The sequence below is a fragment of the Chlamydomonas reinhardtii genome, chromosome 4 (assembly GCF_000002595.2).
Source record: "Chlamydomonas reinhardtii strain CC-503 cw92 mt+ chromosome 4, whole genome shotgun sequence".
Lineage (NCBI taxonomy): Eukaryota > Viridiplantae > Chlorophyta > Chlorophyceae > Chlamydomonadales > Chlamydomonadaceae > Chlamydomonas > Chlamydomonas reinhardtii.
In genome coordinates this window covers 1,782,003-1,797,261 of record NC_057007.1, presented here as the reverse complement: position 1 = coordinate 1,797,261, position 15,259 = coordinate 1,782,003, and the positions used below count along the sequence as shown (strand labels likewise).

General features: G+C 66.0%; 3 protein-coding genes across 3 annotated transcripts in view; 2 read left to right on the top strand and 1 right to left on the bottom strand.

The window, feature by feature from the left end:
• Positions 1-2,419, top strand: part of CHLRE_04g211950v5 (uncharacterized protein) — a 6,565-nt gene extending 4,146 nt beyond the window's left edge. Inside the window, exon 9 of the mRNA XM_043061605.1 lies at positions 1,689-2,419. The gene's annotated coding sequence lies outside the window, so the exon portion shown is untranslated. The remainder of the gene's footprint in view (positions 1-1,688) is intronic.
• Positions 2,420-2,450: 31 nt separating this feature from the next.
• Positions 2,451-3,452, bottom strand: CHLRE_04g212000v5 (uncharacterized protein). The gene is made up of 2 exons (XM_043061606.1): positions 3,082-3,452; positions 2,451-2,948 (listed from the first exon to the last, which is right to left on the bottom strand). Exons 1-2 carry the CDS (start codon positions 3,170-3,172, stop codon positions 2,716-2,718), a joined length of 324 nt encoding a protein of 107 aa, XP_042925169.1. The 5' UTR covers positions 3,173-3,452; the 3' UTR covers positions 2,451-2,715.
• Positions 3,453-3,552: 100 nt separating this feature from the next.
• On the top strand, positions 3,553-15,238 carry CHLRE_04g212050v5 (uncharacterized protein). The gene is made up of 14 exons (XM_043061607.1): positions 3,553-3,933; positions 4,236-4,369; positions 4,596-5,148; positions 5,390-5,740; positions 6,250-6,369; positions 6,667-6,741; positions 7,085-7,342; positions 8,117-8,255; positions 8,659-8,714; positions 9,055-9,156; positions 9,425-9,860; positions 10,202-10,338; positions 10,633-10,918; positions 11,247-15,238. The coding sequence occupies exons 1-14, from the start codon at positions 3,733-3,735 to the stop codon at positions 14,021-14,023; spliced, it is 5,625 nt and encodes a 1,874-aa protein (XP_042925168.1). The 5' UTR covers positions 3,553-3,732; the 3' UTR covers positions 14,024-15,238.
• The last annotated feature ends 21 nt before the right edge of the window (positions 15,239-15,259 follow it).

Below are 15,259 nucleotides of genomic sequence, written 5' to 3'. Positions count from 1 at the left end.
GGGGCCACGCGCGGCTGGCCTTTGGGGATGTGTCCCACATGACCACCCTACAGCTCACGCTGGCCCTGCCGGCTCCCCAGGCTACTCAGCTGATCGAGAACATGACCCGCCTGACCCGCGGTGAGCTCAACCGACAGCTGAGGGTGGGATGGATGGCACGTGGGTGCGGCACGCACGGGACCAGGAGCAGGTTGCGCTGCTCCTTTTTTGTTGTTGTGTGTGGTTACAAGGTGGTGAGCACGACGTGCATTCCTGCCCTTATAGAAGCCTGTGCTCCTGTAAGACCGGCTGCGTAGTGTCATGCCGCCCGTCCCGAAATCAGCAATGGGCAGTGAGGCCAGGGTTGCCTAGTACGCGACCCTCTCTCCATAATACGCGTATAAATACAGCGTACTAGGATTTCTAGTACAGTACGTTAAAATACGGTACATAATACGCTGGGCCAGGAAATCCGGGGGGAAAGCCGACGCAAACACGGCCCGTGTGCCCGCACCATGCCCGAGTCGGTGTGTATTTGGATTTGCGCGGCCATAGTCATTGCGCGTCTGTGACGCCGACGAGAAAATGTGTGGTGCTTGCGTTTGATGGGGATGTCGGCAGACCTCTGGCCTGTCGCGCCTTGTTGTGCGTTGGTGCTGCCGCCAAAAGACCTAAACGAGATGAGGGGTGTTACGTGGCGGTGGGGCTTTGGCGGGCTTCGGCTTGGCTTCGACTCATGTGCGTAACACTATGAAGGTCGGCAGCCAACCAGGGGGCGGGTGTTGTTTCTCTGGGTCGCAGATGGCCCTTCGCGGCGTGGGTACGGCGTGCCCCCGCTTGTCGGGCTGTCCCTTCAATTGTAATCCGCATCCATAGTCTTCTAGCGGAATTTCCTTCAATTTACTATACTCATATTGTTATAAGGAAACACAGCTGCAGTGCGGAGAGCAGCCATGGTTCGCGAACTTCGACGGACATCCTTTCCAGCACCCCTCGCGCCCCTCGCCCCGCCACGGCGCTGCCACGGCCCACCCCGCTGGTTTCCCCAGCACAACGTATTTTCCAACGTACTAGTCGACGAGGGCAGCGTACAGTACGTAGTACAGTACGTAGTACATTGTACGCGTACTACGAACTACGCAACCCTGAGTGAGGCCGCTAGCGAGGCCGTGTCGCATGCTTCGGCCCCCGGCGGTGGGGGGGGTAGCCATCCATGGGATGGTGTGTATCAAATATGAAGTGAAGTGCCGACGTCCAGAGGTACAGCGGGCACACGCGACGCATTCCATACCGTTGTTTCGCCAGCGGCAGGCTGCTGGTTCCCCCGTGTTTCCGTGGCGGCTAACGCTAAAATACTAAGTTCCTATTGAAAGCAAGTAGTCTGGAGTAGTAGTGGTGATAAGTAAGGCTCGTTGGTAAAGAAGCTGAGTGCATGCGTCTAGGTGGCTAGCTTAGCTGCTGCGGCGCGAAACCGGGACCCCGCGAACTCACCTAATCGCTCAGCAATGCAAGCCACGCCAGAGCCGCGCGCGCAGGGGGAAGCACACACAGGAAATGGGCGAGCGGGGGGGGGGGGGAGGGGGGCGAGCAGCTGGTGTGTGTAGGGTCTCGAGCGCCTGGGTCACGCCATCCCCTGCCGCAACCTGTGGGAGTGCATTTGCGCCTGGACCACCCTCATTGCCTCCACACTGATCCGCCCCGACGTGCAGAGTGAAAGTGGCCTCGAGATGACCAAGGCCGCCGAGCAGCACTGGGGCCGCCCGCTGAATGACCCCTTATTTTGAGCGACAGGCTATTTCCTATCAAGAAGGATAGCGGGTTTGCACATGAGCGTGGTGGGCATGCGGGGACATTGGAAGAGGCATGATACGTACTTGAGGAGTCAAGCTTGGCAGGAGGGCGGGGTGCGCGCAGGGTGCAGGGCACCAGTTCCGGGTAGCTGTGTGTGTCCGAAGGGGATAGCCTGGGTTAGCCTTCTCGACGCGACGTTGTGCCCGCTGGCTTTCTCGGCTTCGCATTGTTTGTCTTGAAAGCATTCTCGATAGCGGCTTCGCGGTGCCGTCGGAGGGCGTGAGGACGCTGGTGAGCCGCCGTGAGGGGAAGGCAGAGCGGGGATGCGGATAATGCACGGTTCCGAGAGAACGGTGACGCCGCAGTAGCGCTTGACCTGGCTCTAAGGCGCTTCGAATGAGTTTACGAGGGCGTGAGGACGCTGGTGAGCCGCGGGGTGGCATGGGGATCCGGAGCAGGCATAGTGCCGACGGCACCGTGGCGCCGCAATAGCGCTTGATCTGGCGCTTCGAATGAGTTTATGGTAGATAGGATAGCAGCTAGACATGGCGGCTCGGGCCGCCGCGCGTATCGGCATATGCACAGCGCCGGTCTGCCTGGGTGCTTGGCAGCACTGACAGGACAACAAGTCGTGTAACACCGATGCATTTCATTGATGCGGCACGAATCCAGAGTTGCGCTTGTACTCGTAATAAGAACGAGCGTCATCAGCATGGCCGCCGCCGCCGCCGCGGCCGCCCCGGCAGGCCCTGTCAACGCCGCCGCCAGAAGAGCATCGTGCCCGCGCGCGCCTCATCCAGCCTTTGCCCCCCGCGTTCCAGGATGTCACGCAACACGCCCGCCATCTGTTCCTGTCGTGTTCTGACACTGGACTCTGCAATTTGCCGCGTCTCGTGCAGCCGCTTCCGCAGCTGCAACAGCATGTCCGCCTGCTCCGCCAAGCATTCACATTGACACTAACCGAGCTGCTGGCGCCCACCAGATAGACCAGATAGACCAGATAGACCGGAACAGCCGTCGCGCCGCTGCTGGCGGCACCGCCGTCACCACCGCCAGCACCGCCAGGACCAGCAGCAGCAGCAGCAGCAGCAGCAGCAGCAGCAGCAGCAGCAGCAGCAGCAGCAGCAGCAGCAGCACAGGCGGCAGGACCGGCGGCACCGCCTCTGCTGGTGCTGGTGCTGCTGATCATTAGGCGCTGCCAGGCCGCTGCTAGCGTGGCCACCAGCGTCGCCACCTGCGCCACGGGAGCGTGAGAGAGCAGCGCCCGCCACGGGTAGCGGGTCCCCCCGGCTGTGCCCCTGCAGCACTTGCAGCGTCTGCAGCGCTGCCGCCTCGGCTGCACGCTGGCTAGCGGCAGCGGCGGCGTGACCTGGGTGGCGAGCCGCAGCAGTGCCCCCGCCATGTGCTCAAGCAGGTTCCGTTTCGCGATTGCGATGCGCAGGGTCACTTTCGCGCAGGAGCCCAAGCTGCTCAAGCTGCGCATGCAGATGTTCTGATTTTTATAGGTCCATTGTTGAAACTTTGTGGGCGCGGCATGGACTATGGAGTATGGAGTTGCCGGATGTCAACACATTATTCGAAATGTGAAACACAGCCCTCAGTTCGGTTCGATGATATTGGCGCCCAGAGTTTGTCATGGATTGTGGATGTATCTGCAGTACATCTACATGCTGACAGCTGACTCGCGTATTTCTGTGGGATGGGCGCGTATAAGGCAGCAGGCTCAGCACGCAGCAGGGTCGGCCGCTGACACAAGCGCCCGAATGGCTCCTTGGTCCTCAGCTAAACTACTCCCTGCTACTCACTTGCATATAGTGCCATATCACTACCTTCCTTCCTCGTGTCGCTGAAAACAAAGTTTAAGTGCAAATGCTTGTCCAGCTCTGCCCTTTTGCACGCTTTTCTTTTCTCAATCAAGCATTGCTGCGTTATTAAGACGGAACGACGTCAAGTGCGCAAGAGATGACGCTGTGGAAGCTTGTCCCAACATCCCTGCTCGCAGCGCAGCTCTGCCAGCAAAAGTTTGGCTCCAGCGCCGAGCTGCTGTTGAAAGTTCCATTCCGAATCGGTCGCAATGTATCTGGGCCGGACACGCTACGACTTCCAGCCGAACTGACGCAGTTCTCGGGCTCCCACTGCCGCATCTTCTATGACCCGAATGTGGTACGATATTTCTGTATTCTGGTTAAGTCGCTGACATAGAACTGATTCACGGTTCTCGCTTCGACTTCGGCGGGAGAAAATGTCAAACTGCTGTTTTGCAGCTGGACTGTTTTGGCTTCCAAAACTAGTATCACTAGCGTACGTCGCGCTGCCCAAACCTCTTTGCGCGCGCCTCACCAAAGTCTGCCTAGACTGCACACCACGTGCGAGCCCCCACTTAACCCCAACCCTAGAGTTGCACCCCAAAATCCTGACCCCCGCTCGCTGCTAACGAGCACCGGCTGTCCCCGCTGCTTCTACAGGATCAATGGCTTGTGGAGGACACCTCCACCAACGGCACCTACGTGGACGACGCCCGCGTGCAGCGCGGCTGCGCCATGGCCCTCAGCGAGGGCTGCCGCCTGCGGCTGAGCTCGCCGCCGCAAGACGTGGTCGAGTGAGCTGGGGAGTGTTGGCGGGATAGTTGGATGTGCGTGCACGCACGCAGCGCCAACAAATGCCGTTGCCCAGTCGTGTGGCCGTGTGTGGCTCATCAGCAGGCCTTGCACCTGGATGCGGAATGCGGAGCAGGTTACCCGGCAATTCGTAACAATGTCGAAAAGCGTGTACTTTGACCCTCATTAACTTCAATGCCCTCCTAAAAAACACGCATACATTTTCAGGTTCGAGTTTGTGCGGGCCGACGTGGAGGACGAGCGCGGCGACAACTACAGCCACTACAGCCGCCCCCAGCCCGCACAGCCGGCCCCACAGCCGCAACCGCAGCCGCAGCCGCAGCACCCGCAACCGCTGCCGCCCCACCTGCAACCGCAACAGCAGCTGCAGCAGTCGCTGCGGCCGCACCCGGGCCCCCACCCCATCTACGACCTACAGCACGGCGGCGGCGGCGGCGGCGGCGGCGGCGGCGGCGGCGAGCCCCCCGCCACGGCCCACACGGCGCACACGCTGGCGTACGCTCACGTCCACCACACCCACACGCCCGGCCACGCCGGACCCGGCCCAGCCCACCACGCCGCCTACAGTGGCCTCCAGGCGCCCGCTGGTAGCCACGGCGTCGGTGCAGGAGCCGGAGCCGATGTCAGCGGCGGCAGTGGCGGCGCTGGTGGCGGTGGGGCGCTGCCCGCCCCGACCTCGAACTCTGGCGGCGGGGCGGCGGGCGGCGCGCTGAGCGTGCCGTCCAACCCCTCAGCGGCTGTGACCGGCACCAAGCGCAAGGTAGGCGTACACGGGTGTGTATCGGCCCGGTACGAAGGCGGAGGATGGCCGGGCGGGTGTGGTTGCTGCTGTGGTGGTGGATTGCTGTGGTGGCGGTGGCGGCTGCAAATAACGTGTTCTAGACTAGCGAATGGCGTAAGGCAAAAAGGAAAGCTTGGGGGCATTACGGCGCGCCCGTGCATCGCACACATGCCTCAAGACACGACACGCACGCGTGTCACCTCATCCGGCACCGCCGCAGGCCAGCGAGCTGCGGGAGGCCGGCGACGCCGCGCCCATGACCCGCCGACCCAGCACCGCCACCACCACGGCCGGCGGCGCCACACACTCCTACGGCATGCACCCGCACAGCGGGACGGCGGGAACCGCGGCGGCGGCCGCCGCCGCAGCCGCGGCGGCTGCAGCGGCTGCAGGCATGGGCTCCCGGCCCTCGCCCGCGGCGGCTGGGCTGTATGCAGCCGCTGCTGGTGGCGGTGGTGGTGGCGCTGCTGCTGCCGGCGGCGGTGGTGCTGGCGGCGGCGGCGCGGCGCCGGGCGGCGACGCTATTACGACGCTGCAGGCGCAGCTGCGGCAGGAGAAGGCCGACAAGGAGGTGAGGCGGAGTCGGAGCGAGGAGGCGGATGGGCTAGGGTGCGGCAGTGTCTGGCACTTCCTGCGATGACCCTCGTTTCTCGGGTGTTTGTTCCGGTGGCCTTGCTCTGACGGCGTCGACTCGTGCGCACGTGTTTTCTCTGTCGCAGCGCGCCAGTAGCAGTCGCGCGCTCTGCCTTTGCAAGCGTGTGCCTGCGCTGTACCGCGTGTAGGCAACCCACCCCCAGGCCCTCATTCTCCCTTCTCTTTCCCCGTCGCACGCCCTTGTCCTGCCCTCCCTTCCCCTCCTCCTCCTGTCGCACGCCTAGCTCCACCCACCTTACCTGTTCCTGGCCATATCGCCCCACCCACGGACCCCAAACCCCGGACCCCAGATCCTCGGGCCCCAACCCCACGGCCCCACCCCATGACCCCAACCCCGGGACCCTGCCACACGACCCCAACCCTCTGACGCCCTGAACCCAACGCCTGCCTCCCTGAACCCAAATCCCTCCCCGCTCCTGCTGCCAGGCTCTGAGGCGGCAGCTGGAGGCGGCGCGGCGCGACGCGGACGACTCGGGCCGCGCGCTGCGGGCGCTGCAGGAGGAGCACGCCCGGGCGGCGGAGCGGGCGGCGGCGGAGAAGGCCACGGTGAGGCAGCAGCAGCAGCAGCAGGAGGATGCGTGCGGGAGGGCGGGGCGTGGCAGGGCAGGACGCGTGGGGGCGGGCAGGGCGTGGCAGGGCGGGGCCGGGCGGGGTGGGGCGGGGCGGGGCGGGATGAGGCAGCCCGGGGTTGGTGGCGGTGGAGGGAGGCGGGCTTTGTTTGTCATGCGCATCGCCTGCCGTAGCCAAAGATCCAACCACCAACCACAACTGAGCCAGCCACCCTCCTCTGCCCATTACAATGATTTACCACCACCGCCCCTGCCGCCACCTGACCGCCACCAGTTGGCCGCGCGGGAGGACAACCTGCGCTCGCTGTCCGCCGCCGCCGAGGCCAAGGCCGAGCTGTTGTCCAGACAGGTGCGGGCGCGGCGGCATGGAGCTGCCTGGAAGTGGTGAATGGGTTAGCCGTTTGCCCGGAACATGCGGAGTGGTTGGATAACAATTGTTGAAGTGCCCATGTCCAGTGGGAATGGGGAATCATGGGGTGGGTATCGCAATCACTGGATTCTCACGGGGGCGGGCCGTCGCACGGCTCTCGGCAGCACGCAGCTCTCAAGGACGTTGGGCACTAGGTGGTCACTTAGCAATGGCTGATTGCTTATGTCAATTGAGCAAGACATGGCGCGAGACACATCGCGAGAGTGTCAGCAACTTAGTACAAACCTCACTCACTCCTAACCTTGCACGGTAATGCCAACAGGCCGACACCGCGGCGGAGCAGGCCCGCGCCGAGCTGGCGAAAGCGGAGGTGGGCCGGCGGCAGGCGGAGCGGGAGGCGGGTGAGGCGCGGCGCGAGGCGGAGGCGGCGCGTGAGGAGGCGGAGCGGCTGGGCGCGCAGCTGCGGGAGGAGCGGGCGGAGGGCGCGACGGCGAGGGCGGCGGCGGCGGCCGCGCGGCGGGAGGTGGAGGCGGCGCGGGAGGCGGCGGCGGCGGAGGCGCGGGAGCGCAAGGCGGAGCAGGTGGGCGGGCCCTGGGGGTGGGGGTGGGGGGCGGCGCGGGCGGGCGGGGGGCTGACAGACGTGTGGATGGTTTGCAGGTTGGAGGGATTTTACCGTTGTCAGTTCTCTGTAACAATCCTTGCAACCCCACAACTCCACTTCTTGATTACCGTACCTTGTCGGTATCACCACGCATGTCATTAATGCAGGAAACCTGAGGGGGGGATGCGGGGTTCTGCACGAATTGTTTCGGGAGGGATGCGGGGTTCCATAGAAATGCCCATCTGGGGCGTGCCGCGCCGCCGAATTCGCCAAATCGTCCAATTATCCGTGCTAGTGCTACAACTATAACGAACACGGAGTGTCCATTCCGGAGTACTCTGAGGAGAGCGAGGAGTCGGACTAGAGTGCTGGGGCTGGGGCGGTTGCGGTGGTCCGTGGTGGCGGCGGTGGCGGTTGCAGCATGCATGGTCTGCAGTTTTACCACTGTGTTGCCTAGCAACACTTGCCCCTTTAGCACGCACACTTGGGACCACAAACCACGCAGTTCACGGCTGCGTGGTTCTGTAAAGTTGCCACTCCGTGGGGTGCGTGGTACAAACTAGTATCCGGTTTAGGGGGTGTACAAACAATTGTAATCCAAGGTGCGTGGTACAGTAAACTACAGCTAAACGTACGGTAATCATGATTGTAAGCCCGCCTCCTAACGCGCCTGCTGTACCACTGCGCGTGGCCACGACTTTCTAGTTATCACGCACGTAACTCCACGCCACCCCACCCTGCTTGGCTGCACAGGAGCGCGCCGACCGCCTGGCTCAGCAGGTGGAGGCGGAGCGGGCGTCCACGGCGGCAGTGCGGCGCATGGTGGAGGCGGCGGAGGCGGAAGCGCGGGGCGCGCGAGCCAACGCGGAGGAGGAGCAGCGCGGCCGGCGGGGTGAGCGCGTGGGGTTGCAAGGTTAACAAACATTGGGAACAGAGGATAGCAGCAGGGGGGTATCAGCGGGTGGGGTGAGGGCGGGGGAGGGCCTGCGGTGCGTGGTGGAGGAAGCAGGCCGGAGGGCAGGATGCATTACCTTCATGGTTTTTAAGAAGAAGCGGGATTGTAGCCAGAGGGCGGGGTGGGCGGACGGGTGGCGTGGCTTGCAGCTGTGGGCTTCCAGCTGCCGCGCGTATGCGCCAAACTGCGGGCTGCTGCTGCTGCTGCTGTGACCCGGGTGTGTGTGTGGCTGTCGTTACTGCCCCACATCCCCCCGCTGCCCCTCACACCCACCAACACTCCACCAACACCCCACCAACACCCCACCACCCCATTGATTCAACGTTAACCCCACCAACAGCCGGCGCGGAGGAGGCGCTGTCGCTTAGGAGCCAGCTGGAGGAGGCGCGGCGGGCGGTGAGTGCTGCGGTGGCGTGAGGGCGTGTATCGACCGGAAAAGGCCCTTCGAAGTTGTCAGGAACGGGAGTTACAGGGCGTGTATGTGTGTGAACTGCATGTCGATGTGCTCCACGAGACAGCTGGGTTGTAGCTGCGTCGTTGCTGCTGTCATGTCCGCCGACTTGCTTCCTTGCGTTTCCTGTTGTTGCCGTTGATACGGTACTGTCGCGTGCACTGCTGTCGCCGACTTGCTGCCTTGCGTTTCCTATTGTTGCCGTTAGTACTGTCGCGTGTGCTGTTGTCGCCGACTTGCTGCCTTGCGTTTCCTGTTGTTGCCTGTTGTTGCCGGGACCTGCAGCTGGCGGAGGCGCGCGAGCGGGCTGCCGCGGCGTCCGAGGAGCTGGCGGGCCGGCACGTGCGGCTGCTGGGGCTGGCCAAGAGCCACGCGCAGTCGGAGCAGGTGCGCGGCAAGTACGGTGACTGGCACGGGGGGGAGGGGATTATGGTGACGGTGATGGGGGATGTACTATGACCGTGACGGGGAAATTCTGGTGACCGTACTGGGGGAAGGGTTGCGTTTGTGCCGTTCCCAGTAAGGAACATGACACGCTCAGAAGGGCAGGATGCAGCCCCGCTTCGCTGCATCTTTCCCTTCAACGCCGTTTTACACCGCAACCCCCCTCTTCCTGCCTTCCCCTCCCGGCCCCCTTTCTTTCCTCGTCCTGCAGTTCCTGACGGCCATGCAGCAGACCGTGGCCGCCTTCTCAGCCATGCACTCCCACCTCTCCAACCAGTTCGCAGACGCCCTCGCCACAGCCGGAGCCGATGGAACAAACGTCGGCGCCGCCGCCGCCGCCGCGGCGGCGGCAGCCGCTGCTGCCGCGGCGGACGCCGCCCGCGACGGCGGAGCCGGCGGCGACCTGGCGGCGGCAGCGGCCGCCGCCGCCGCCGCCGCGGCGGCGGCGGGGCAGCACGGCACACAGCTGCTGGCGTCGCTGCAGCCGTCACAGCGGGGGCTTGGCTTGGGCTTGAGCATGGGCGGGCTGGGGATGGGGATGGGTGGTGGCGGAGGCGGAGGCGTGCTGGTGGGCACGCAGGCGGCGGCCGCGGCGGCGGCGGCTGAGGCGCTGCAGCTGCCGGCGACCTGCAGTGATGAGCGCACCGGTGAGAAGGAGCACCCTACCGCCAGGAAGTTGTTTCCGATGCTCAGTTCTTCCTGGCCGCCAGGGATTGATATTTAGGGCGCCGCCGCCAGCGGTATTTCGCTGGCTCTGAAGCGTCTGTGCTGCCTGAGGGAGCTTAGGATGAGCGAGCGCTTTCGACCTTTCCGTTTTTGGGTGTTGTTGGCAGGGCGGGCAAGCCACGAAGCTCGAGCCATCCTCGCGCCAACACACTCTCGCGCCAACACACTCTCGCTCACCTCGCTTGTCCCAATTGCGCTGCCCTAGCCCTACAGGATGTTCCAGTAACTTGTTATGCGCTGTCTGCATCCTGTGCTGACGCAGGCGTGTTGGCACTGGCCGACCAGCCCTCCGCGCTGCGCCAGGCACTGCTGGCCGCCACCACCGGTGGGGCACTGGCGCCCTCGCAGCAGCAGTTACAGCACCAGCTACAGCCGTCGCAGCTGCTGCCGGGAAGCCTGGTGCGTCAGTGTGCCCTGCTGCTGCGCGCGCGGCATGTGAACTCACAGCCTTTTGCATAGGGTTCGGTTTAGCTTGGGCTGGTATCTACAGCCCCTCCCCCTCACACACACAGCCCTCCATAAATCCGTTCGCATGAATGGCTACCCTCCCGCTTTGACGTTCGATTGCATGGATGAAACACGCTCACCTCTCTCGCTCGTGTCGACATCGCCACCGCCACCGCCATCCCCACCAGCACCTCTCATATCTCATAGGGCACCGCACTCATAACTGCAACTGTGCTTCCGCCACAGGCGCCGACGCCCCACCACCACGCCCAGCACCACCACGCGCTGTTGCTGCTGCACGCCTCCCAGCTGGCCGCCTATCCCACGCCCACACCCACGCCCGGAACCACGCCAGGGCCCCTGGCGACGCTGGCCCTTACCGCCCCCGGTGGCGCTGGGGCGGGCGGCGGCGTGGCTGCTACTGCCGGCGGCGCCACCCCCGGTCTCACCCAGCAGCTACAGCTCATGTCGCAGCAGCAGCTGCAGCAGCAGCTGCAGCGGGCGACGCCGGCCGGGGCCGTGGGCCGCAGCGGTGAGTGCATGGTTGCAGGATTGCACTGGCTGCATGGGTGCAAGGTTGCAGGATTGCACTGGCTGCATGGGTGCAAGGTTGCAGGATTGCACTGGCTGCATGGGTGCACGGTTGCAGGATTGCACTGGCTTCATGGGTGCACGGGGACTGGCCGTTGCTGCGGGCTGCATCGCGTGCTTGGCCCTGCCCGACACCACGTGCCGCGGCAGCCCGCCGCCGCCGCATTGCACATGCACGCAGTCGTGCTTGCCCCCGCCTCGGCCTCACTCACGGTTATGCCCCCCCTGCGCCCCGCGCCTGCGCCCCTTGTGCCCGAACCTGTGCGCAGATGCCTCGCTGGCGCCCTCTCAGCAGCACCACCACCAACAGCAGTACCAACAGCAGCAGCAGCAGTACCATCAGCAGCAGCAGCACCCGGGAACCGCCGCCGCCGCCGCCGCCGCCGCCGCCGCCGGCTCTGCCAGCACCGCCCCCGCGGGCACGCAGCCCAGCAGCCACCCGCAGTTCACGCCGCCCGGCCCCGCATCCCTGACAGCACCGCCTCCGCCTCCGCCGCCACCGCCACCGGGGTCGGCGCCGCTGGCGCCCTCACAGCAGCTGCAGCTGCCACCCGGCAGCCGGCCCCCCTCGGCACGAGGCAGCCAGCCGCCGCCGCCGCCGCCGCCGCCACTGCTGGCCGTGACGCCGCCGCCGCCGCCGCCTGTGCTGGCGGCGGCGCTGTCCGGGAGCCAGCCGCGCTCGCAGCCGCAGCAGCGGCACCCGGCAGGCGCAGCACTGCGGGCCGCCGCCGCCGCCGCAGCCGCCCAGCGCGAGTTTGGCGGCGGCGCCGTTGACGGCGCCGCCACCCCCAGCCCCGCTGGCGCCGGAGGTGCCGGCGTCGGCGGTACTTCCGCCGAAGGCGCCGGGGGCGGCGCCGCCAGCGCCGAAGCCGCCGCTGCTGCGGATGACACCACCTCGCCTACCACTGCGCCTGTGGCGGGCGGCATTGGTGGCGGCGGCCCGGGTGCCAGCGGCAGCAGCCAGCACACTGCCACGGCGGTGCCGGCCGCCACTCGCGGCGCCTTCAGCCCGCCTGTGGAGCGGCAGGACGACAACATGGACGTGGACGACCCCCGGGGCGTGCAGAAGCGGCTGCAGGAGGAGGGGGAGGAGGGGGAGGAGGCGGGGCAGCAGCAGCAGCAGCTGCAGCAGCCCCAGCTTGAGGCAGGCTGGGAGGCGGGCGAGGCGCGGGCCGCCGAGGGCGGCGCGCCACACGGCGGCGACGACGGTGCCGGCGGCGGCGGCGGCGACGGCGGCGGCGCGCTGGAGGAAGCCGGTGGTTATCCGGAGGGCCCAGCGGAGATGGACGAAGAGGAGGAGGAGGAGGCGGGCGAGGGTCACACCAGTCGTGAGGTCACGCATGTAGGCACGCACGACGGGCGCGAGCAGGGGCTGCTGGAGCCGGCGGCGTACGGCGCAGACACAGCTGAGGCGCACCTGCGGCCGCCGGGTGTGACCGCAACCGCATCCCAGCAGCAGTGGTTGCTGCTCGTGCAGCAGCAGCCGCAACAGCAGACACACATGCAGGTGCAGCAGCACTTCCATCAGCAGCAGCAGGTGCAGCAGCAACAGCAGCCCGGCCGCTCCCCCATGCCTGGGGGGTCGCAGCAGAACGGCCTCTTCGCACAACAGCAACAGCAGCAGCAGCAGCCCCGCTCGCAGCCCCGCTCGCAGCCGCACTCGCAGCCGCACTCGCAGCAGCTGCTGCAGCAGGAGCACACGATGCAGCTGCACCCGCAGACGTACTCCCAGCAGCAGCAGCAGATGCAGCAGCAGCAGCAGATACAGCAACTCGTGCGTGCAGGTCTGGGGTCCGTCTCGCCGGCGGCGGGCTCGCCGGGGCGGGCGTCGCCCGGCCAGCTCCTCACCGCGGCGGCGACAGCAGCGGCGGCGGCAGCTGCTGCCGCCGCACCTGTGCCCCTCGGCTCCGCCCCGCCCGGCACCAGGGCGGGGCCCCAACCCGCGACGCCGCGGGGGCTGTTCAGCCGCCACCTCGCCGCCACCCCGGGAAGCAAGCAACCGCAGCATCAGCAGCAGCAGGCGCAGAGCCCGCGCGGCGTCTACTACACGCCGTCCGGCGCCTTGGCGGGCGCCGCCATTGCCAACACGCCGCACTCGCACCAGCAGCAGCTGCAGAACCAGCAGCACCAGCACCAGCAGCAGGCGCTGCAGCTGCAGCTGATGCAGGCGCAGGCGCACGTGGCGCCGGGCGCGATGGAGGTGGAGCGGCAGGACGGCGCGGGCAGCGCCACTCGGGTGGTGGGCGCTGCTGCGGTTGTGGTTGCTGGCGGCGGCTCGCAGCAGCGGCAGTACCAGCAGTCGTACCAGCAGCCGTACCAGCAGCCGTACCAGCAAGGCAGGTCACACTCCTCGTCCCCGTCGCAGCGCTCCTCTCAGCAGCTGCAGCAGCAGCAGCAAGCCTACCCGCAGCAGCGGCAGGGATCGCAGCAGCATTTGGGCTCCCCCGCCAGCGGGTACGGCGGCACCGGTAGCCAGCAGCAGCGGCAGCAGCAGCACAGCGGCGCAATGAGCGGCGGCGCCGGTGGCGGCGGCAGGAGTGCGGGTGGCGGCGGCGGCGGCAGTAGCCAGCAGCAGCAGCACCAGCAGTTTGTGCTGCTGCCGCGCAGCTTCGCCGAGGGCCAGAGGGACAGTCTGGCGCCGCCGCTGAGCGGTGCGCCCAGTGGTGGCGGCGGCCCTGGCGGCGGCGGTGGCGTCGGCGGTGGCCTTGGCGGCACTGGCAGCGGCGGAGCGGACCATGTCTATGGCGCGAGCGGTGGCGGCGGCGGTGATGGCTACGGCGGTGGCACCGGGTGCGGTGCGGAGGGGGGAGATGGTGGCGGGGCGGGCATGGGTGGAGTGGAGGGCGGGTATGTGGAGCTGGCGGGCACGGGGGGTGGTGGCTGCCTGCATCCCCCGCCTGCGGGTTCGTATGGCGAGGGGGAGGAGGGCGAGGGCGAGGGCGAGGAGGCTGGGCTGCTGCGGCAGGCTGTTGCTGATGCGGCGGCGGCAGGGGATGGCGGCGACGGCTGTGCGGGGGAGGGGGAGCGCGGCATGGAGTGGCGGTGACTGACGACGGGCATCCGGTAGTCGTGGGGGACATACACGCAGCTGTTGGTGGTGGTGTTGGAATTGAGACCCCGCACGGCCGCACGGTCTGAAGCAAGGTGCGGTGCCGCCAGCGTCGGTTGAGTGTGGCGGTGTTGTGACCGGTATGCGAGGGGACCTTTTGGACAAGTGTAGAGGCCTTGCATAGAACTGCAGTGTGGGCCTTCGGCGATCCCGTTGGGAGTGACTGGGTGATGATGGTGAGCCTTCCTTTATGTAGCGCTCACGCACCTGCGTGTGTGCCAGACTGGTTGTGGCGTCCCCACGCTGGAGTCCGTGATAGTGGTGCCGTGTGTAACCTTGTGAGGGAGGGGGCATGCGCCCAAACCCGATGACTTGTCAATTCTTGATGTAGGCCGAAGGAAACCTACCGCAGTAGCGCCGAGCGTGGCTCTTACCATTGTGATTCATACCAGGCTGTGGTGTGCCCTGTAAATACGGTACAACCGACATTTCGCCGACGTGCGCCGACGCCGGCGCTAAGGCCGGTCTTGCCAATGCACACTTGAGTCTCGATGAGTTCGAGTGTCGGTATCTCGGTACTACTAGCGACCTCTTCTGGTTCTGGCGTCATGTGCATTCGCATTCGCGTCCGGTAGCAGGTCTACACACAGTGGGGCAGTAGGGTGCTGGGCAGAGGCCAGAGGTGGACGGCGGAACATACCTCACGCCACGCCATGCTGATCGTGCTGCCGCGAACAGGTGCAAGCCGATTTCATGGGCGTGTGATTGGGACAGGGTTCAAGGCAGGTTGGTGAGGTCCCGTAGGGTGCAGCCGATGCCCAGACCCGTAAGCAGACAGCAAACAGTTTGCAGGGGCAGAGCAGAAGCGCATGGCTGGTCGAACGCCGGCGTTACTGTACCGACAAGTTGCTGGCTGGCTGGAAGTTTGATTTCATGGGCGGGCGTTACGGTGTCACTGTACCAACGAACGTCGTGGAAGCTGGTGTGCGCGTTGGGGGCAGTTTGTGCCAGATGGCACTAACCGGGCACTGAAGAGCTGCTGCGCAGGGCCTGGTAGGGCTGATCATTACTTACCGTGGCTCCGGGCTGTGGCGAACTGAACTGGTGGTTCACCTGGGGGGGCGACTGTTCGAGTGGGCTGGGGTCTGGAGACATTGCTCGCAGCAGCAGAGCACACTGCACAACACAATAACGTCATCGCGACCAGAAGGACCGTCGTGGGGGGATGTGCGA

Coding starts and splice junctions, on each gene's coding strand:
- CHLRE_04g212000v5 (XM_043061606.1), bottom strand. CDS start 3,172: ATGGCGGGGGCACTGCTGCGGCTCGCCACCCAGGTCACGCCGCCGCTG. Junction 2,949..3,081: donor GCGGCAGCGCTGCAGACGCT/GCAAGTGCTGCA, acceptor AATGATCAGCAG/CACCAGCACCAGCAGAGGCG.
- CHLRE_04g212050v5 (XM_043061607.1), top strand. CDS start 3,733: ATGACGCTGTGGAAGCTTGTCCCAACATCCCTGCTCGCAGCGCAGCTC. Junction 6,742..7,084: donor CCGAGCTGTTGTCCAGACAG/GTGCGGGCGCGG, acceptor TAATGCCAACAG/GCCGACACCGCGGCGGAGCA. Junction 8,715..9,054: donor TGGAGGAGGCGCGGCGGGCG/GTGAGTGCTGCG, acceptor CGGGACCTGCAG/CTGGCGGAGGCGCGCGAGCG.